Here is a 23309-nt window from a genome sequence, read left to right on the forward strand (position 1 = left end):
AGCCCACACTGAAGAACTCACTAAAACTAAACTCCTGATGAAGGACAACAGGTTCGTTCCACCAGAAGAATTATTACTTAAAAATTTCCGAAAAAAATGTTTTCCGTAATGCCTGCAGATTGATCGATTTTTCTCTTTGAACATGAAAAAGTAGTTGATCAGAGCGTTTAGCTGAGGACCATGTATGAATCCTCCCAGTCACCTTAATGTAGAAGACATTTCTGCTGGCTGTTCAAACACACTATTAAATTGAATAGAATTGTTAAAATCCTCTAGTAGTAGTATTATTTCTGTCACTCGATATAATGTGGGGTAACACTAAATTTGGATGATGTAGCAATTAAGGAAATGCCTAATCTGATGTTAAAAAACTGTATTGATTAAAAAAAAATCAACTTATCAGGAACAAGATATCCATCTTCACACTTGTCTTTACCTAGCCCATGTATTTCATAAGATGGTGTCAGTTACCATCAATGCACCTAATTTACAGAAAGACAATAGAATACTTGTTCATATGAATTAATTCAAGTGAAATAACAAAATAATTTTTCTTCATGCTCTATTTAGGAAAAGATAAAGACACAAGCAGTGGTTAGGAGAATGCTGATTTATTGGTTTTATTTATTGGCTTACAATCTGACAAAAGAAAAGGTTGCATGCACTGCAACACAAGGTTTTAGCAGCCTGTAGTTGACTTATCTTGCAGAAAGTGTGGGTAACCTCAAAGCTCAGATGTAGGCTTGGATTCTCTCTTCTAGGTGAGACAGCAAGTTTAGTCAACTTCCTCAATAGTTGGACCAGAAGATGAACTGCCACCAGGCCCTCCAGGGAAGCCGCCGGGCATACCTCCAGGCATACCTCCTGGCATACCACCTTGTGGGCCTGCACCACCCTGGTATAGCTTGGTGATGATGGGGTTACATATTTTCTCCAGCTCTTTCTGTTGGTAGTCGTACTCATCCTTCTCTGCTGTCTAGATTGAGACAACATGAAAGCCAGGGAGACACATAGTAAGATCATTGTTTCTAACTTACTACCTAGCCTACATTTTTCATAGGAGGAAATGCATCAGTGCGATCTAAAATAATTGAGGTTGTATAAAGAACATACAACCTGTGAGAAATAATAGCAGAACCGTATGTTTCACCTGGTTTCTGTCCAGCCAGGAGATTACTTCATTGCACTTGTCCACAATGGTCTTCTTGTCCTCTGGGCTGATCTTTTCTGCAAGCTTCTCATCGTCCACAGTGCTTTTCATGTTGAAGGCCAGGGACTCCAAGGAATTCTTAGCTGTTACCTTCTCTTTCTGAGCCTCATCCTCAGCCTTGTATTGGTCTGCTTCCTGCACCATGCGCTCAATGTCTTCCTTAGTTAGACGTCCTAGGGGATTAAAAGTTACAAACACACAGTTACACATATTACCACGAATATGTATCATGTTCTTTATGTCATGCTCTGTCTTGTTGTCTGTCCCTCTGATTCCAATGTTTTTCATTGGAAATCAATAATTTGTTTGATAACGCTGTGAGGTTTAAGGTTAAGGAGGATACCTTTGTCATTGGTGATGGTTATCTTATTCTCCTTGCCAGTGCTCTTGTCCACTGCAGACACATTGAGGATACCGTTGGCGTCAATGTCAAAAGTCACCTCGACCTGGGGGACACCCCTGGGGGCCGGAGGGATTCCAGTCAGCTCAAACTTGCCTAGGATATTGTTGTCCTTGGTCATTGCTCTTTCCCCCTCATACACCTGAGAAAGAATGAAATAGGCATTTATTAACACCCATATACAAATCACAGATGATGTAAGTGTTCAGACATTTCTGCTTTAAAAACAATGTCCTTGTACTGCTGTTAACGGACCCACCTGGATGAGAACTCCAGGCTGATTGTCTGAATATGTGGTGAAGGTCTGGGTCTGCTTGGTGGGGATGGTGGTATTCCTCTTGATGAGGACTGTCATGACTCCTCCAGCAGTCTCAATACCCAGAGACAGGGGTGTAACATCCAACAGCAATAGATCCTGCACATTCTCTGACTTGTCACCAGCCAAGATGGCAGCCTGGACAGCTGTTGAGCACATAGAGATGTTGGATGAACATGTAATCACATAGCTTTACACAGAGAGATCTACCTGTGGCAGACAGTGAGATAACTACCAGCGCCATAAGCCACAGCCTCATCGGGGTTGATGCTCTTGTTTAGGTCTCGGCCATTGAATAAGTCCTGCAGAAGCTTCTGGATCTTGGGGATTCGTGTGGAGCCTCCCACCAGGACGATGTCATGAATTTGGGCCTTGTCCATCTTAGCATCTCTCATGGACTTTTCCACAGGATCCAATGTGCCACGGAACAGGTCAGCATTGAGCTCCTCGAAGCGAGCCCTAGTGATGGAGGTGTAGAAGTCGGCCCCCTCATACAGGGAATCGATCTCAATGCTTGCCTGGGTGCTGGAAGAGAGGGTGCGTTTGGCACGCTCACAGGCAGTGCGCAGGCGCCGTACCGCTCGCTTGTTGCCACTGATGTCCTTCTTGAATTTGCGCTTGAACTCGCCAATGAAGTGGTTGACCATGCGGTTGTCAAAGTCCTCGCCTCCCAGGTGGGTGTCGCCAGCGGTGGACTTGACCTCAAAGATGCCGTCCTCAATAGTCAGGATGGATACGTCGAAAGTGCCGCCACCCAGGTCAAAGATCAGAACATTTCGCTCACTGCCCACCTGATAAGAGAAAGCTATTAGGTACATCTGACTTGAATAAGTCTGGGAAAATACCTAGATTGAGTTGACCACTCATTGTAAATTAGTGTAGTATTCTGTCAGGACTTTATTTCAGGACTACTGTACCTACCTTTTTGTCCAGGCCATATGCAATGGCTGCAGCGGTGGGCTCATTGATGATACGCATTACGTTGAGTCCAGCAATCACACCAGCATCTTTGGTTGCTTGGCGTTGGGAGTCATTAAAGTAGGCGGGGACTGTGATGACAGCGTTGTTTACTGCCTGAAGATGGAAAACATCTATTAATTAAATTCAGGGTGTACTATCCATATAGAATGGTGACTTATTTTTTTATTTGGTTTGTCTGACTCCATACCTTTCCTAGGTAGGCTTCAGAGATCTCTTTCATCTTAGTGAGCACCATGGAAGACACCTCCTCTGGGAAAAAGGTCTTCTTTTCTCCTTTGTACTCCACCTCCATTTTGGGTTTACCACCATCATTCACCACAACAAAGGGCCAGTGCTTCATGTCCGACTGCACCACGGAGTCGTCGAACCTACGACCAATCAGACGCTTGGCATCTGACACAAGGAGTAAAGAGTAGGGTTTACATAAAAGACAACATTCACTTTTAATCAGTTTAGTATTTCCCTTCATTTTGTATTTACTTTTACCACATTTTTCTCTAAAATATCTTGGTGAAATCAATATCCTATTTAAGGGTGTGCTTCATTGTAGCAACTCCCAGTCAACTCAGGATCATTGATGTCAAGATATGTGTCTTCCAAGGAACATCCGATTCCATTTGGTTTGTTATGACGCTTCTTGCTCAACCAGAAGGTCTTGCCTGGAATCCTTACACACTTTACTGCACAAACTCTCCGGACTCTCCGAACTTATATTGAACTTATATTGAGCTCACAGATGCCAAAACCATCAGAATGAGTTGCTAGATAACAAAGGAAGGCAAACCAAGCCAATTTCATTACTAACCTCCTCAAATCCAAATGGGGCTGGGCTGTGTGGCAGAGGCCAAGATTTAATGGGTGCGAGGCACCCATGGCAGCCAATCACAGGGGCCTCCAAGGAGTGTTTTTTATGGTTGAAAAAATTATAGCGAGCAGAATAAAATTATTTTATGATTTATTTGCTACATACTATTTACATTGACATTGAAGTGATAAACATAAATATTTTTTTATGATTCCATAATGCATTTGTATGATCGACCAATCTGTGATTGTGGTAGTGTAGCCAGCGTAGATATATGGGACAGTTTCCCCCTTAATTGGGCAATTTTTTGACAGGAGCAGCATCGCAGCTTATGGCGAAAGGGGATTACAGTTACTTACAGTATGATCCCGGTCCAAAAGCAGCTAGCAGCGAAATTTTTTAACTGCAGGTAAGTTTTGTTGTAGCCTAATAACAAGCTTGTGTTCATCATGGTACGTGAAATCTACATACATTTGTGGGAGAATAGTATTAATGATTTATGTTATCTGCCCATCTTTTAGTTAGGCCTATCTTTTAACCATTCCCTATCTACATGACATTGATAAAAGGAGGAAAACAACTAATCGGCATACTGATATTCTAACCATCCTGATGGACTGTTTTCTACATTAGGTAGCATCAATTCCTCAAACACATGATTCGTTCCACTCAATTTTCTCCACAACGGAACTTCTCCCTTAAACTCTGAAAGTCCATTGAATATTTCAAGGCAATCTACAGCGAACAGAGACTGCAAAGAAACTCTTAAATTGTTCAGTAGTCCATTTGAGTTGAAGATTTATGTTGAGTCCATTGACGCCATTCATTCTCCATAGACTTGCATTCAATCCTCATTGACTTCCATTCATTTCCTATTGATACCCATGCATTTTGTTCATTATAGCCCCACCATCTAGCCGATCAGCTTGAAACGTTGTGGAGGCCTTCCTGCCATAGGCCTGAACCCATACACTAAGTTTGGTTGCAATAGGCCTCACCATCTTGCATAAAGGAGCGTTTGAATTGAGACCATCAGAATTTTCATTGGTTCATATCAGCCATTCTGTTAAAGATAACAAAAATCCTTATATCGAATCTTTAGATTCTTGTCCCAACATGACATACACTGAGTGGATTAAGATCGATGCAGAGCTCTAGTTGAAGATAACTTTTTAGTGTTTTTTAAATGGTGGAAAATCCAAGAGGGTGAACTTTATGGGTTCTTGAGGGTTCAAATTTGTTCCTTAGGTGAAGAGGGACCTGTGGTCCAAATTTCAGACCTCTAGGTCATATGGGTTGGATATGCCAGTGTAGCTTTTGGAGCAACTTAGATTGCTTATTATAGCACCACCTAGGGTTCAATTGGACCCATAGTCTAAGACATGAATTTGGCAGATGGTATACACCTATGGGCAAAGTGGCGTGTCTGTACCGCATGCCATCTCATGGGAATATGCATCCAAAAAAAGGCATAATAATAATAATCCTAACAAAAATAATAGGGCTCCTGAGCCCCTTTGGGGTTGGATGGTGGGGCTAAAACTGTTTGAAAACTAACTGAAACTAAATTGAACGTTAAAAATGTGTTTTCAAAACATTAGATACAGAAACAAATTCAAAAACACAAAACTATAATAACCCTGCTGTGAACGGATGTGAACGTTTGAGAACTGAAATGAACTCAAGACTCAAAAACTGGAGTCAGGCAACTCCACAACAGATTCACTCTAACCCCCAAAGAGTGAATGTGGGAGAAGTAGGACAGTGTCCACGGTCATCTACTGGTGGGACTATCAGCCATAAACCAGCACTCTGATCCCTCTGGGTCTCAATGGAGCCAGAGCTTCCTGACCATCATGGAAAAGGGGTGGGGAAACAGGGAGAGGCCAAATGGGTGGAACAGGCAGTTGTAATGTGGGGCTCAAGGTGGGCGGGGTCAAACACAAATAACCCGAATACATAACAAGTCTGTTGTTCACTGCAACAATATCATTAGCTTGTCTCAAATACAGCATGAAGCAAAAAGTGTTACAACACATACGCTGGTACCACTTTAAATATTTCCGAAAATGGTAAATGCAGAGGTAAACTCAGTTGGATTCACTGTCCAACCAGAGAGTGCCTGCACAGGTGACCAGTACATCTAGCCAAGTATCCAACTCCCCTGCATGTAGCCAGGGAAGCAAACAGAGCAAACAAAATGAACCCAGCCGAGGAGGCCTTGAAAGACTAGAAAATGCAACCCCAGAAAAATTACCAACAGATAAAAAAGCTGGGCACAGCTGGCTACATGAATCAAACAAACTTAAGGAGCCAGTTCAGAAGCACGTTCTAAGACAAACACACCAAATGTGTATAGGCTTCTATACACTGTAGAAAGGGGTGCCGTATAGGGGGGAAAAGTTAGGATAATTCCAAGGGCCCATGACTGACAGTGGCCCCAAAAAATAGGTAACAGCTGCACAGAGGGGGCCCAGTTCGATTTTTTGTCATGGGGCCCTGGCAGCGCCCCTGAATGTAGGCCCTTACCAGGCGAGATTATATGTGGCAAAATTGCCAAAATTTGACCCATTTAAATACACAGTATAAATAGCTCTAATGCTAGCTTAAACAAAGTCTGGTGATGACTCGAGAGGATTTATCCCCTTTAAATTTGGTAAAAAGTGGTCAAATAAATAGATAAAACCATAAAACATTTCCCAAAGGCATGATTTGATAACGGGGTGACAAGAGAAACTATTCATAGAACCATGGTCACGAGGAATCTTTTTGGTAGGTTTCTGTTTTCTTCCTACAAATTTAGCTCTAACTTTTAACCCATTTAAAAATAGTATTACACTGCAGAGTCTTTGGAACACTTACCACACTGTAAATCGAACCAGGGATGACATCAGACATAATGAAAGTTTATGAAGATCATACACATATTGCCTGATGATATTCTATGTTTATCTGAACTAACGTTACCGTTAGTGTATCTTTTTAAAATGTTACCCATCAATCAGACAGTAGGAAACAGAAAGGCAGTCAGGCAAGAGGGAGTACAGTAGGTAAGGTGGACATGGGGATTGTACATTTTCTGCAATCTTTTATTTGAACCTCTGGTTAGATGCTAACTGCATTTTGTTGAATTGTACTTGTACTTTAATCTAAAAAAATTAATCTAATCTACTGCACAGTTCAAATTAAACCCCTATTCTGTTTATTTTGTCCTCTAGAGGCTTGATCTAACCACCCTCTTTTGGGAAATGTAATGATAATGTTCATACCAAAAACAGTGTTGGTTGGGTTCATGGCAACCTGGTTCTTGGCAGCGTCACCAATAAGCCTCTCTGTGTCAGTGAAGGCCACATAACTGGGTGTAGTCCTGTTGCCCTGGTCGTTAGCAATGATCTCCACTTTGCCATGTTGGAAGATGCCCACACAGGAGTATGTGGTGCCCAGGTCAATGCCCACTGCGGGTCCTTTAGACATTCTGCAACAAAAAAACAGAATTACAGGTAATTTGGGAATTATTAAGGCCTGTCTCATACTGTCTTTTTCTGATTTTGTCTAAATATAAATTGTATCTAAAATACATATAAGAATGTAGAAAAATATACAATATATGTACAATATACAATGTTGTTTTAAACACCGCTCTCCAGCTATCAGGGCCTAAATATTGGCAGTTGGGTGGCTTTATGTCAATATAGGTCAAATGCATTTGGGATTTAAGGTGACAAGATTCATATTTGCATGTGGGTATGCACATTTCTGTAAGAATCTGTGTTCCTTCACTGAATGTTCATCTTTCACTTGAAGTCAGATTCAGTCTCACATGAGCAATCAACTTGGAAATGATCCCTTGGGCATAACTGGTCTAAAAATGTTCTGTCATGGCAACATGCCATCCAGGGAAAGTAATACCAGTAACACCAGTAGCATGCCAAAAGAGCCAACAGGTTACATGAAACATACCCTGTTCTCCACTCTCTACAACAACTATCATAAAGTCAATGCAAAGTATTAACACCAGAAAAGTCATTGTTAGCTCTTTTCCTTCAACTTTATTATTGGCCTTTCTGTGTCTCCCTCTTGTTTGAGTACTGAGTTTTGAGGGATGGCTTTTACTAGGTATATATGTTATATATATACACATATATACACAATTATTGGCACCCCTAGTAAAGATAAGTAAAAACATAAGAAACATCCAACCTTTAATTGAAGTTAATTTATTCTGAGAAAAAAAATTCCTCAATACATAATCTCTCCAGATCATCCAGGGTCCTTGGTCCTCTCTTTTGCACTCTCCTCTTCAGCTCAGCCCACTGGTTTTCAATGGGGTTTTGGTCAGGGGACTGAGACGGCCATGGCAGAAGCCATCTTTACTAAGGGTGGCAATAATTGTTACACATTATACAGGGCACTGTATAATGTGTATGTTAAGTAAGAACCAAAGCAACTGTAACAAAAGTGAATTGATTGGAGAAAATTTGAGTCTGTTCTTGTTTGACAACATGGGAACAAAGTAAGTGTTAACGCAAGTAAAGCTGTCTGTCTGCACTTCAACCTTATAGTCATTCTATCGTTTCAAAACCCCAAACCCCAAAGTAAAGTATCATTGTCCAAATACTTTTGTAAATAACACTAAAGCTACATTTTGGTTAATTGTCGCTTAGGATAAATTACTGACAATTTTTTTTGTCATTACAAACAAGTGTAGTTCAAATGTAGGTGCATTTCCGTTTTAACGGCAATTGTCTAATGACATTCAAACAAAGATCTTTTTTTTTACTTATCTGCTTTTGAGTACTAATGTGGAATTTGGGTTGGAAAAAGAAATGCACTTTAAATAAGAGAACAAAGTTTTGTGCAATGTATGTAATTTCTCTGTTGGTTTGCTTTCACAACCATCTGTTTTATTTTAGGTAACAGTATTTATTTTAGCATTTAAATCCAAAGTGCTGGAATGCAGAATATTTGTCATTGTCCAAATTATTTTGGAGTTAACTGTATATGCATTATTTTATGTGCATAATTGATTAATGGTGCTAAGCATTACATACTAATGTCACCATATTTAGATAATTTAAAGATTGACTACATGGTGGGTGACAGTGTGACATAGTTTGGAACATACGATATAGTGAGGGCAAGCATGACACAAAATGAACACAGGTACAATTTCCACTTGTTAAGCCTGTCAGTGGACACTGTAGTCTCATTTAGTGTCCAGAAACAGAAAGTCATGCAAAAGTGACTTTCTTAAAAAACTATTAACAATAACTTCTGTTTTTCTGCTGTTTAAAGACACTGTTTGAAAGGTTTAAGACAAGCTTTGTAAAGTTCCTCTTTCAGCCAATATCAGACTCTCTGTGACATGAAGCATGCAACTGTCACTCTTTCATGTGAGCCTGTCCCTTGAATTTGACTGTAGGCAAAGTAGGCTGAAAAAGTACACACTTCTTACCATAGAAGCTGAAGCCAAAACTTTTCGGAAAAGGATTTACCTGGCTTAGACAGTTGGACAACACTCGAAAGATTACAGATGTGACTTTTGTTTCACCCCCAAACCACACTTCCGCTGCTCAGCACTGAAGTACACCTCTCCCTTTTCTGGGCAGACAGAGTAAGAGGAAAAGTATTGGGTCTCTCCAGAGTATATAGCCACTGACAGCACACGGCTCACTTGGGATTCCATCAGGGAATCAGGTGACTCACCCAGAGAAGTTCAAGCTCACACTGCTTTTTGTACGTCACGTGTTCATCCAGTGCTAGGCTTCTAGCAAGCTCTAGATTTATCTGGTAGATGTTAGAGCTGAATGGTTGTATTAATGTGCTTTCACTGATTTAAACAATGAAAAGGGAAACACAAGTAGAAATTGCATAAATTGGGCATACTTCCATTCTTTATTTCTTACTAAAGGGTGCTTTAGGAACAAGTGTATCCTGTCCACATAGTAAGCTGAGGAAAATTCTTAGGATTTAGCTTTTACATGATCTTCTGCCAGGAGTTAATATGAATTAGAAAGTAGGAATAACAGCAGTAAAGTACATTCTGGTTCATCTGGGAAATGCTATGATGTAATAATGCATTTTTTTGATGTGACAGTATTTTGTAATACATTAATAATACAAAAAGATAATGTTGTCTTCACCTTTCATCGCATGTAATTTTGAAATTGCTACAATTACCATTAAAGCATAATTCGTCTTAGAAGTCAACGCTATTTAAAAAAATATTATATTAAGATGATTTACACATATTTAGCTTCAAGACTTTATTACATTTAACTTTTAAGAACAGTCCATACAATGAAATCCCTTTTTCCTTCGACATGTTAAAAGTTTTTTCTGACTCAAATACCTGAGCAACAGAAATCTCTACCAGCTAGCTACCCATCTGAATATAATCCTCCTCTTTTAACATGATCTTTTACATGGCCCTCTCTGTTTGGGTCCAACCCACGTGTACATCTTGTCTCTGGGTGTAGAGGGAGAGAATATTCGTTACTATAATTATTATTAAATCATAATAATTAAACTTGTTCTCACCTATGTGTATGTAATCAGAATTTTTTTTTATTTTACACTTTATTCACGGTAGCTGGATCTAGAAAATCTAATCATCAACAACAAATTAACCTATACATATATAAAATTGCCAGTAATGAAGATTGTGTCAGATATTTAAAGCAAGTGATCTACGATGCACATTCTTTTTAAAGACAAGTAGCTATAGTTCAAATTAACTACTTAAAAACACAGCACAGGTTTTTCCTGGAAACTTTGGTATTCAAAATGTTCAGGAATCTATTCCTATGATTTATTGGGTGAGTTGTCTGATTAGGAACCACCCAGAATGTAGAAAAGTCCATTTAAATCAAACCCTAGTCATTTTTTGATCTGGATTTCCAAACTACATGAGTACAGTACTCTGTCTTAAAATTCTACAAATGAGGAGGCCTCTTCCTGTATAACCTAGTTTGGCCAAACTCTCCCTTACAATGGAATAATTGTTTGAATTTCTTTATCAAAATTGAATTCTAATGAAAATATTTAATACATTTCTATATTATTATATCAGGTATGACAACACATAACGTTTTACTGCTCTAATTGCGTTCATATCTGGTTTATAATAGCAAGTAGGCACCTTGGGATTTGTGGTACGTAGCCAACACCACAGCTACGTGCTGTATCTAGTCACTCTGCTATGCGTTGTGTCCAAGAAAAGCTCTCAGCTGTGGTACATAGTTGTGGTATATATAGCTGTATATATTGGCCATATATCACACTCCCGTCATGCTTAAATAAGGCATTGGAGGCACTGCTCTTTTGTGAAGTCACCAAGACACGGGTAACCAAACACAATATGCCTTTAACTTGTTACTGTATTCATGATAGTGAACTCCCTCCTGTGCCTTAATTTTGTTAACAGGGTTTTCCTTCCAAATTAATTTTCCAAGTGTAGACCAAAGAAATATATCCAGGTTAATATATAACTAGTTTATATATCTATAATATATAACTAGTAATATATGACAACTGAACAAATAATAAATAGCTGTTTTAAATAACAGAAATCAACACCAGATAGAACAAGAATTGAAGTCCACAAAGTGGGTAAGTAACTGGGTAAGTAAGTATGCAGCATATAGTTAGATCCAACAGCAATATTATTACTTCAACATCACTGAATAAGATACGTAAAGACAATCTTCACATATAATTAATTGTGTGTCCACCCCATTGTCTACAAGGTGTAGCTGAATTTTCAGCAGGTTAAGGACTGATCTGGGTTCAGGAGAAGAAGCTGCGGAGCTGGTAAAGGAAATGGTCCTCTTTATTCTTGCGTGCCCGACAGAGGCTGTTCATGTAGTCCCAGGTAGAGCGCTTGCAGTAGTTGTAAAAATGTTCCTCTGCTTTCTTTAGGGTGCTGTTCAGGTCCAGAGTGCCCTGCAAACTGCAACGAGAGAAACATGAAACAAAAGCATTAATATAATTGTTGTATTGTTTTGAAATGAAATGTCAAAAAAGGTTATATGTTTCATAACAGGTAATCGTGGAAATGTACAGAAACAGACTGACAAATGCAGATAATCAGATACACACCTATTGGCAAACTGAATTAGTTGCACATCGTTCCTACACCTTAGCAGGGCATCTCTGTTGTCCAGTAAGATGGTGGCACAAATGAAGAGTTCAAAGGTGAACTCTGTGTTGACAGCCTGTGACTCACACACTGGTTTATCCTCTGTAACCATCCCAGAGCATCCGTTCCCACGCATAGAAACACATCACCATAAAAACAACAGACCACTGCTATGATCATATTGCCACATTTTCAGACATCACGAACAACAGGCTGCACATTTGTCCTTCATGACACAGTCAAACACTTGTCACAGGCTCACTAGCTTCAGACCCTGAAGGATGGCTACGCTTGGTTACTGCCTTACCTATACTGTGGCGACGGGCAATCCTCTCCTGGTAGCGCGCTCTGTCTACTTTCTGGGATATGAGCTCCAGGTGGTCACAGCTGAGGATCTCAAACAGACGCAGGGCGTCATAGTGCTCAAACTCTCTCTGGAAACCCAGCAGCAGCCACCTGGGGTGGACAAACACATAAAACCATGTTCATGCAAATATGCCCTGTAAACACAAACACAGTACCAGAAGCATCAGTAGACGTGTGCAAGGGCAGGTTTACGTTTACGTTATATTTTCAGAAACATACTGAACACTCGAGAGGCTAGATTATTTTGTTTTGTAAACTTGCAGATACTGATAGCTCGAGGCGCCACCTTCCGAAGTAGCGTGCACCACATTTTCTGTCAAGCCCCCCCCCCCCCACGCTCACGGATATTGCTCAAATGACTTGCACAATCATCTGTAGTACGTCTCGATCATGCCGGTGTAAATTCAAATGCTATGGAAATGATCCTGCTAAGTAACAAAGTCTCTCTAGCGTTTTGTTGTTTCATAATGTAAATAAGCCCCCAAGTGTGGTGAGTGTTATACCTATGACAGAAGGTGAAACTCTCCATGTTATCTGTGATCAGGTGGGTGTGGAGCTGAGGGTCCAACTCCTTTAACAGCGCTGCCTCCAGCTCTGAGTGACAACAATCCCAAATGTCAGCCGAGATGTAATACCATCACTTCATCAGCAGGTAACCAAAAACAGACATTTGTTGAAATATATTTTTCAGACATTCAATACATAATTTGTCAGGAACATGTGGAAAGACAGACAAATGTGTTTTTGCTGAAAGTGCCACTGGCCGGTCTCAAACCCGTTTTACAGTGGTTATGTTTGCTGGACGTACCAAGCCCAAAGAAATACAGACAAATTCAAACATTGAAAAATGGTACTAAAACATAAAACAAACCTATCTTCCTGTGCAGGCCATCTGCACGGAAATCCTTAGAGAACTTCTCCATGTAGCAGGAGAAGCTCCAGTAAGTATCCACCTCAGAGTCCAAAACCTCCAAGAACCGGCTGCACAGGTCATTCATCCCCTGGGCATAGCTCACTTCTAACTCACCACAGGATCATACACATACACGCATGCAAACACAAGTCAAGAAACACACAGAAATTGTCATTTCAACTATACATAAATTAATAAATAAATATGTGTATAAAATTAAAACGTTTTCATAATCTACAAAAAAAAAAAGTTACATGCATATTTGTCAAGTTAGGATTCCGCCCCTAGAGGGCTCTCTAATAACATATCCATCAGTGGCTGAAAAGTAACATACTCATTTATCTGATGACCAGCATACAGTATGTGCAGCATTAGAGACAGGTCATGATAAAAAATAAACTGACTGAAAAAAAGGGAGACAACGGGAAAGAAAATAGAGAGTACCTGGGTGAAAAGCAGCATATGTGATCAGAATATCCCTCAACACCAGCAGATTGCCTAAGCCTTCACCCCTGTAAAATAAAAAAAACTGCATTGCCAATCAAACACACTGACACCTCACAATCAACTGCAAGTAGCCTATTGGCTCTATGTGGGTTGTAAATGGGTATTTCTCTTTTCAATGGGTTCAAACAAGAAAATAATTGACAGTGATATTCATGATAAAGCATTAATTGCTAAATTAAATATTAAATAAGTAGTACTCTTCAAATTCCTCAGTCCTTGTTTCCTCCACACTTGGCCTCTTTTTCAAAGTGAATTGAAGCATGAGTCTTCTCTCCCCCACACCAAAGGCTCTTTAACAAGAAGGTGGGGAATGGAAGATACAAGGTGGGATTCTAATTCTCAGTTGTGTTTCCTTGATTCCTAATACCCCGTCTTCTCTTTGACAAAATCTACTGGATAGGAAGGTGAGAAGGGACAGATCTCTGACATACTCATACAATAAGGTTGGATGAGGACACGAGCGAATGCATCAAGTCAAAAATATCCAATTGACATGCTTGACAAATCCAGGAAATGCAATTGAGAAATACAGAGAAATCAAGCATTTTACAGTTATTAACATTTTACACAATGCCTATCCCTTTCATGAATCAGCTAATGTCACTTCCTTACTAAGCAGCTAGACATCAAATGAGCATTAAACAACTATTATTTAACAACCCTGTTAATGATAGTATAGACTTGTGTTTTATCATGTTAAAGATATTCATACTTTAAGGATTTGTAAAATTCACATCCACCTACATATTTTGGGATGTGTACCAACAAAAACTCATAATATTTCAGGGCTATTCGGAGATATATCTAAAAAAAACTTTTTAAAAGCAATATTTGGGGGATTAGCTACACATCATCAAGTTTAATGTCTACAGTAATTATGACACAAGGACAAACACATGATTGATAAATATAAAGGTTTTCATGTCACATGATTGTTACCAAAGATTCCAAGTTGAGAAAAGGTTTCAACATGTTTTGAATCAACTCTTCAATTATATTCAATGTACATCCCAGTAACATGGAAATAAAAAGAAACAGCTCAACGTAGTTATCTAAATCAATAACTGTTTACTGGTACCTTATTTTACAGAAAAAACTCATAACATCAAGCTATAAAATTTTGATGTTTTTTAAAAACCAAAACTGCGTTCTTATCCCAAAACCAACAACAGCAGTGTCACAGCTTAAACATGTTGACTGAGAACCAACACTTAAGGGCCTACTTCAATAAGTTGACAGCTGACAGCCTGCCAGAGGGGTTTAAACACAACCTGTTAAGCTTCCTGTTCCTGGTAAGTGTTGAGCAATGTTCCCGCTAACAATATCAGCATTACACTGTGTTTACTGATTCTTAGCAGGAACAAACTAAAACTATATATTTTCAACTATATTTTCAACTTATGCTAATTTGTAAACATAATGCAACAGTCTCCCAGTCAACTGATTCTAGCATAGTGTAGATAAGGCAAGTTCATGCCTGCAAATATGTGGATATAACTAACTATCTGGAAATACTGGATATTTATGATCACCACAACCATCACTAGTTAGCAAACGAAAGCCAATACAAAGACCCTCTGTCTAATTTAAATACACTAAAGCTGGGGGGGGGGGGGGGGTGTCAATAAAATCTACTAACGAATAGTATGGCAGGTCTCTGTCTGTTCGGGGAACGTCCTTGTCGATGATTCGGATAGCCTCTTGAAGCTCTTCCAGATCAAAGGTCACCCGCTCGAGCAACACCTGGCCACAGGGTCAGGGATCAGAACAACAAAGATAGTATCGGTCAGATGAACTATTTCTAACCCAATGTTAGACTTAGGCCTTTAACATTTGAAGAGTATGTAACAATACGTCATACCTCTGACAGTGTAGACAACTGTTTGAGTTGATAGACGATCAGAAAACACTCAGCCGTACAGTGACTGAGTTAATTATGTAGACATAGGCGGGCATGATGTTAGGCTAACATCCATGTCCTGGTGCAATACAAACTGACGTTTTACAGCCCCAAGAAAAATGACTAGTGTAAATTCAAAATACACAGCACTTCACTACAACAAATAAGCTTTGAATAGTTTAAAGGACAATAGGGAATGTGTCTGGTCCTTTCTATCTCATACTCAATGAAAATTCAAACAGGGTAAAACATTTCTTTAGAATACTTTCTGAGACTTTTGCAGTGTTACCTGAGCCTGTAACTCTAGGAAGGACAGCCTCTCCCTGACCTCATCACTCTGGTCCTCAGCTTGCTGCTGGACCCTCTCTTGCCTTGCATCAAAGTACTGCACCGCTGCCACCAACTCAGCTAGGGAACCACCACAAGAAAGTGGAATGAAAGGCAGGGAGAAAGTGCCCGAAAGCAGCCACTTTACTGGGAGAACCACAAATATCTTACAAATCTTACCATCAGTGCCATTAAGACGCATGCGGATAGTGGACGGAAGGAGCTTATGCCATTTCATCTTCATGGCGTGGTAGCGAACACTGAGCTGCTCCTGCAGTAGGGGGCGCTCCAGAGAGGTGGAGCTACAGGGGTACATTCCAAACAGGAAACGCCACACCTGACCACGCTCCGAAAGGGAAACACCACCTACACAGATATCACAACATGAATCCAGAAACTTTACAATGCCGCTTTATTACGATTTCTCTTGCTTCAATATTCACTGCTAAAAAATTGATAGGTGATCAAATGTACAGAATAGGATTAGATAATAATAATACATTTTATTTGGGGGACGCCTTTTAAAACACTCAAGAACATCTTACATACAAATGGGCCTACACAGGGCAAGTTAACTCACCTACATAGGCCCAAGTTAGATCCAATCATAGATGCGATGTCATGTCGGCTTAGGGGTCTGGATTAGTATGACTCTATCTTACTAACTCAGTATATAATTGGTCAGACAATACTTTTGTGTAATTTCACAGGAATGTGAGGACTAGAACTAAAGGATACCAGATATGGTATTGGATCCCTTTTCTTCAACTTAGATAAAGCAGGTAATGTATTGATTACATTGTTTTTTTTTTGTGTACATAGTTTTCTTGATTACACATCTTTAAAGAACAGTGCTTCCCTGGTAAATAGGGCTGGCATACAACTGTTATTGTGGCAAACAAGTACGGGAGATATTTAGCCCCTTTTACAGCTCATAATACATAATAATTATATAATGTTTTTTGCACCATTGGAACTGCAGCTAAAAATATCACATCAGATGAGAGAAGCATTGATGAAAGGGGGTGTGTGTGATTTTGCAGCATTCCTCGTTAGGCTTTTTGATAGACACAATCACTGCAGTAATGCTATTATGTAGCTAGCTCACAAAGCTCTACTTTGAGTGCAGTGAAAGCCTCCTGACTCTGAGCTTTTCAGCATGACAAAGCCCCAGGGGTTCCCAAGAAAAAAGAAGTTAGAGGCAGTTCACTTATTTTGGGTCAGACATATAACCCCTACATAGCAAGGGATTGGTGGTTGGATAAACAGATCCTAGATTTCAGACAATAAAATAAAAAAAATCACATTGAGCTTGACAAGTCTGACTAGTGAGTGTAGACCAACTTACTAATGCAGCCTTGATGTATATAGAAGCTAGCTCTACATAGTAGTTATACGTTCCCACACTCCTCGTTTGATTTCTTTAAGAAGCAGCTGTGTGTGTTGGGTGTTGATCATGCAACCCACTCTGCATGACTGATGAAGTTCATATGAATCTCAGAATCTGAGTTTTCTTCCCCCGACCATCTAAAAGAATGTTGTCTGTTCAAATCAACGGTCTCTGTGATCATTAAATAATCAGAACTGAGAAAGAATGACAAAAAAAAAACAGGCTACAGCTAGCATCTACAATATAGGCTAATATCCAGACTTTGAAAATATTAAGTAAATCCATATATATTTTTTTTTAATTCAATATGATTTAACATAAAATTACTATTATTTGCTAGATCGTTTTTTTCTTTCTTCCATCCTTACCATTCTTAAAAATGTGCATCCTCAGTCTAGACTCATCTACTCTCCCCTCTGCGTCCATGACTCCTGGTAACCCGAGAGGTGTCATGCATGGTGCAGGTGAGTAAAACGATGCTACTTTCCGGTGATCGCCAAACTCCTCAGTGACATGATAGACAGGTGAACTTATTCCAATCGTTTGAAGCGGAGTCCCGTCACATGCACCGAGTTGTGTGGCTGAACTTTTAGAACCAATAATATTACCCGTAGGTGAGGGCAGTTGCCCGTTCGCCTGAGGAGCGTCCATGCTATTCCAGTAATGACACCGGTCTTATTACTTTTTCTAAAATAGTCTCTTCGCTACATGTCTCTTTCTTGTATAGTAAAATACGTGTTCTATTAATTCCATTAGAAAATGTTCATGATGCCCTCCGAGTTTCAATTGACTAACCTTAAATCTAAGAGAAGCATTTTCCAGTCAAGCAAGGCAGTAAATATGCCATATCCATTCGTATTCATAGTTTTCAGTCACGTGATTGCTCTGACAGCCTGGCGGGCAAAACATTGTTAAAAGATGGCGGCTAACATTGGGAATTATATGGAGCTAGTGCACAAGCCGGTCAAATGTTCTACTTTTACAGCCCATGAGTGTTTAGATCAACTAATTAAACATAAAAACCAAAAGCATGCAAACAAACTGCAAGTTTCAGGCACTTGTGACCCATATACAGCATTCGCTGCGTTATTTACATCGTTACAAACAGCGACACCCCTGCCGGAACTGAACTCAGGAGATACACCTTGTGGAGAATCCATCCCCTGCGCAGACTGCTAACAAAATGAAAGCGTACAAAAGTACAGACCGCTATCTGTACATTCAACCAGGGTGGATCAATAATGCAAATGTTTGGGAGGCGAAAAATAATAACATATTAATTGTTAAAGCGAAGTTGAGTGCTAATTTACTTAAATTACAGTTGGTTCTATGGGTGGTCAGTAGCGTATAGTGCAGCCAATGTAACAAAAAAGTGTGACAAATGTACAGAAAGTCCGAAATTACATATTCTGAATCTGCTAGCGATAGCGAACAAGCAACATGTAGATAAGATTGCAAATACAATATATATGCGGTTAGCACATCCAATGGAACTGCAATTATTAAGTATAACTAGGAAAAGTTGGCAATGGAAGGAGACTGTTGCCCGTCAAGTGGGCGTTCCCATATGCCCTGACGACACGTGCAAACTATCATGGTTACGTTCATATTTACTGACTGATCTATAAGAAATAATAGGTAGATAATTGTGATGAAATATTATTTGTAGATCAGATCAGTCGGCGTCGCCTGTAGTCGTTTCGATTTTCACGAAAAAAATCCAAAACCTCAGGCTCTGATGCCTCCAACCTTCTTCCTGTGATTCAGTCATATGACTGAACCATGCTCGTTTGTGTGGTCTACATTCTTGTTGTTATCTTTAGTTTTTAAAGCCGCCAGTTCTGCTAGAGGAGAATTGGAACACCACAGGTTTTAGTCTGAAATAGCTCTAAACATGAATATTTAATATTGACTACCTTTGACTAGGACTACAGATCCTCTTAACCTTTGCCACCTTAAACCCAAAGCCAAAGTCTTTATATTGCCTCCCACACTGAATTGAAGTGGTCTGTAAAATGCTGGTTCAGTTCAACACGAGCAAACTAAAAGCTAAAAGAGAAGGAAGTGTGTGGTGCAACACAATATGTCAGTAAAAATTGAAGGGAGCCTTTTACCAATGTGTAAGAACTTGTAAGGTAGTCTTACCATCTCATTTAGTCTGGTTTGTAGGTCTGTTGTAGGGTTCACATCTGGCAGTTTATCAAATACGTTTTTACTAGAATATAAAACAAAAGGCTCAAATCACATCATGAAGGCAAATTCTGAAATACAAAAAAATGCAAAGGTTCATCAGAGTGAGTGAGATGCTTAGAGGCCAATGGTTTATGTTTCTCTGGGCAGAATCTTGAAGATACATACCATATTTTAGGCATTTTGTAATTAGTGCATTGGATGACTGCTTACATTTTTTTGTTTAATGTCCTTATCTCAAATGAAAATGTTAAAATCTAAATGTAAGGCCATCAAGGACTATAATCCTACACAGGAAAGGGATTGAGGCAGCATATTGCTTCATCCACAATAATTGGCACACTTGGTATTGACGAGCAAAAAAGGCTATGAAAATGGCATACAGTAGTTGCTTATCAGTGTTATCTTACATGTAACACATAAGAGAAATATGATCTTTATCTGATGGAAGGCTTTCTTCAAGTTGGGAGATGTTAAACAATATGTAAATGTCAGAGAAGGCAAAGCATCAAACCAACCCAAGAAAGCTAAAGGAAACAATAAATACATTCAATCGAAAAAAAAATGGAAAGTGCACTGTTATAAAAAAGTGACATGGACCTTTTACCCACCTTCTGGCACATCCTTTTGGAATATATGCCAGACTGATCCACCTGATCGAGAAGATCTGTGTATCAGTTACCTAACAACTAGACTTTAAAACTAAGGGTGACCAAAACCTTCACAGGCCTGGCAGATCCCTTCAGCTCTAATCTGTGTCACATACAGTGCTTAATTTTGGACAAATAGCACTCCAGTTCATTTTTTGGGCATTAGAGCTTTCTTGAGTGCTTTACCCACCTTTCTAAGAAAACAAATTAGCTGGTCGGTCACCTGCCAAGATTTGCATCTACAGGCAAAAAAGTTAAATATTGCTGACTGAAGATGGGATTAGCATTTAAAAAAATCAATGGATAGGAAAAAAAATTGTAATCGTAACATGTGTCATTAGATGTGTCATTAGCCCAGTAATTCACATTATTACTGGGCTAATGACATCACATTGGGATTCATTGTTCCATGTTTGCAAATCACAAAAATCAAGGCAGAGCACTATTGCCCATCTGGAGTGTTTCATCCATACCTTTTTTCTCCTTCTATGAAAATAGCATGGTGGCCACACAAAATATTGACACTTTGGGCCCAATTTGGACATTTTGACTTAGGGGTGTACTCACTTTTGTTGCCAGCGGTTTAGACATGAATGGCTGTGTGTTGAGTTATTTTGAGGGGACAGCAAATGTACACTGTTATACACCAGGTTTGCACACGTCTCAGGAGGGATTTTGTCCCACTCCCCTTGCAGATATTCTCCAAGTCATTAAGGTTTCGAGGCTGACATTTGGCAACTCGAACCTTCAGCTCCCTCTACAGATTTTCTATGGGATCAAGGTCTGGAGACTGGCTAGGCCATTCCAAGACCTTAATGTGCTTCTTCTTGAGACACTCCTTTGTTGTCTTGGCTGTGTGTTTTGGGTCATTGTCATGCTGGAATACCCATTTTCAATGCCCTGGCTGAGGGAAGGAGGTTCTCACCCAAGATTTGACGGTACGTGGCCCCGTCCATTGTCCCTTTAATGCGGTGAAGGAGATAAAGAGTAACCATTTCATCAGCTGATACCAGTCAATGATACCCCCTTGGCAAATACCAGATCCCCCACATTCCTGAGGAACAAAAGACTGACACCCTTCTTTTTCTAGGCAGGAGGACATGGCCCAAATACCTGTTCATCCTCTGATATTATACAGATGTGTGTCACAATCAAAGTAAAGATCTACATACCAGCCAATGGAAAGACAGACATTTCTCAAATGTACCTTAGTCAAAAAGTTCCATAGCACTGTCCCCTTAGCAGAAAAACACCCCCAAAGCATAATGTTTCCACCTCCATGTTTGACGGTGGGGATGGTGTTCTTGGGGTCATAGGCAGCATTCCTCCTCCTCCAAACATGGCATGTTGAGTTGATGCCAAAGAGCTCGATTTTGGTTTCATCTGACCACAACATTTTCACCCAGTTCTCCTCTGAATCATTCAGATGTTCATTGGCAAACTTCAGACGGGCCAGGTTTTCCTATTTACAAAGCATGTGGAGGTCTGTCATTTTTATCATAGGTACTCTTCAACTGTGAGTGACAGAATCTAAAACAACAATCCAGAAAATCACATTGTATGATTTATTGCATGACATAAGTATTTGATCGCCTATCAACTAGTAAGAATTTTGGCTCTCACAGACCTGTGTTGAAGTATAACACTTCCCCGAGTTGGTTTGTTGGAAAGGAGAATAAAACACAGGGAGTCAGGGCAATTACCGTAGTTATACGTCCATTTATTACAGAAGCTTCTGGAGACACGTGTCGCCGCACAATGTCTAAGGATCAACATTCAAAACATCATTTTTATACTTCTACTACGCCCAAAAAGATAGAGGCGTTAACTTACAAAGTGTGTGCCATTGGCCCAATCCCAGTTTTATTCCTTATAGGATAACTGCAAGTATCCCCTTGCCCCCCTTTCTGGTTTCTGTCTTGTCTGTCCGACTATGTGTGTGTGTCTCTGACCTGTGACCTATTTCTCACAAAACAGACATACTAAATCTTTCTCTCCCCGGCAACTGCTTAAACAGGGTTTCCTATTCTCCTACTTGCTCCTTCAGTTTCGGCTCATATTACAGACATTTAATATTTTGTTTCATTGGTTACAACAGCTTATAACAGTTCACTAACTTATATAATCAATACATCTACATTGGTTACAACAGCTTATAACAGTTCACTAACTTATACAATCACTACATCTACAATTCCCCCTTTTGATCTCTCCCCAGAGAGATCACCCCTATTCGCCAAGCTCCAGTTCTCCCGGGTCATGCTGCTCCAGTAGAGGCATCAGCATCCCTGATGGCGATCCTGGTGCCTTCTCAATGGCTGTAGAAATCACTCTCATGGCAAGCCCTCTTATGCATGGGATACAACAACACCCACAAGTAACCATTATAGCACCAAATGTAGAAAGCGATAAAAGAACAGACATTATCAAACCTTTCCACTGGCCGAACATCGAGGTCAGCCATTCCTCCAGCGGATTATCTATCCCAGAATGCTCGTATGCGACCCCTTGACATAGTCCAATTCAGGACCGCATGGCTCGTTCTCTCCACCACCTGATGAGGACCCTTCCACCTTGGCTCCGACCACTTCCGCTTGATGACCTTCAGCAACCCCCACTCCGCCTGGGGCAGGTTCTGGTCCAGCGGGTGCAGGTCCCTCCGTTCTCCGACTCTGTTGGTGAATTCTGAAACGAGAGCTCGCAATTCATCAAAATACATTCTGTGATCTTTGGGCCACTTTTCCCCTTCCGGGACCGCAGGCCCCGCGGCTGGTCCTGGAAACTGTCTCCCCGTCAGCAGCTCGTATGGGGTGAACCCAGTGGTCTGAATTAACGAGCATTGAATCTTCATGAGTACCAGTGGCAGTGCATCTACCCAGTTCAATTTAGTCTGTGCACATATCTTAGCCAACTTGTTTTTTAAGTTTTGTTTCATCCTTTCTACCTTTCCCTGGGACTGTGGATGGTACACAGTGCCAAAAGCATGTTTTAGGCCCAATAATCTTTCTACCTTCTGTAAATCACTGTTCTTAAAGTGAGTCCCATTATCTGACCTAATTTTCTCTGGGAAGCCGTGTCTGGGAATGTACTGGTTCACTAAACACTTGATCACTGTCTGACTGTCCTCCCTTCTTGCTGGCCAGGCTTCTGGCCACCCTGTGAACATGTCCACACACACTAACATGTAGTGGCTCCCCCGTACAGTTTCCCCCAT

The 23309-nt window shown here is 40.2% G+C and overlaps 2 protein-coding genes across 10 annotated transcripts; both read right to left on the reverse strand.

Annotated features, from left to right (window-relative positions):
* Window positions 1–595: 595 nt before the first annotated feature.
* Window positions 596–9350, reverse strand: hsc70 (heat shock cognate 70). 3 transcript variants are annotated; one of them, XM_020041137.3, is made up of 10 exons: window positions 9208–9350; window positions 7913–8085; window positions 6982–7187; window positions 3095–3300; window positions 2848–3000; window positions 2162–2717; window positions 1870–2072; window positions 1554–1752; window positions 1151–1383; window positions 596–976 (listed from the first exon to the last, which is right to left on the reverse strand). In XM_020041137.3, exons 3-10 carry the CDS (start codon window positions 7184–7186, stop codon window positions 776–778), a joined length of 1956 nt encoding a protein of 651 aa, XP_019896696.1. In that variant the 5' UTR covers window position 7187; window positions 7913–8085; window positions 9208–9350; the 3' UTR covers window positions 596–775. The 3 variants fall into 3 exon arrangements, with proteins under 3 accessions (XP_019896696.1, XP_010883327.1, XP_010883328.1); XM_010885025.4 differs by lacking the exon at window positions 7913–8085; XM_010885026.4 differs by lacking the exon at window positions 7913–8085 and having other exon boundaries at window positions 9168–9350.
* Window positions 9351–9577: 227 nt separating this feature from the next.
* si:dkey-238d18.4 (TBC1 domain family member 15) lies at window positions 9578–18419 on the reverse strand. 7 transcript variants are annotated; one of them, XM_020041142.2, is made up of 11 exons: window positions 17624–18404; window positions 17214–17392; window positions 15828–16231; window positions 15278–15381; window positions 13836–13928; window positions 13576–13643; window positions 13090–13236; window positions 12722–12812; window positions 12160–12308; window positions 11813–11954; window positions 9578–11663 (listed from the first exon to the last, which is right to left on the reverse strand). In XM_020041142.2, the coding sequence occupies exons 3-11, from the start codon at window positions 16179–16181 to the stop codon at window positions 11501–11503; spliced, it is 1311 nt and encodes a 436-aa protein (XP_019896701.1). In that variant the 5' UTR covers window positions 16182–16231; window positions 17214–17392; window positions 17624–18404; the 3' UTR covers window positions 9578–11500. The 7 variants fall into 7 exon arrangements, with proteins under 7 accessions (XP_019896701.1, XP_010883323.2, XP_019896697.2 ...); XM_010885021.4 differs by lacking the exon at window positions 17214–17392 and having other exon boundaries at window positions 15828–15946; window positions 16046–16231; window positions 17624–18401; XM_020041138.3 differs by lacking the exon at window positions 17214–17392 and having other exon boundaries at window positions 17624–18405.
* Between the last annotated feature and the right edge of the window lie 4890 nt (window positions 18420–23309).

Source organism: Esox lucius, chromosome 20 (genome assembly GCF_011004845.1).
Source record: "Esox lucius isolate fEsoLuc1 chromosome 20, fEsoLuc1.pri, whole genome shotgun sequence".
Lineage (NCBI taxonomy): Eukaryota > Metazoa > Chordata > Actinopteri > Esociformes > Esocidae > Esox > Esox lucius.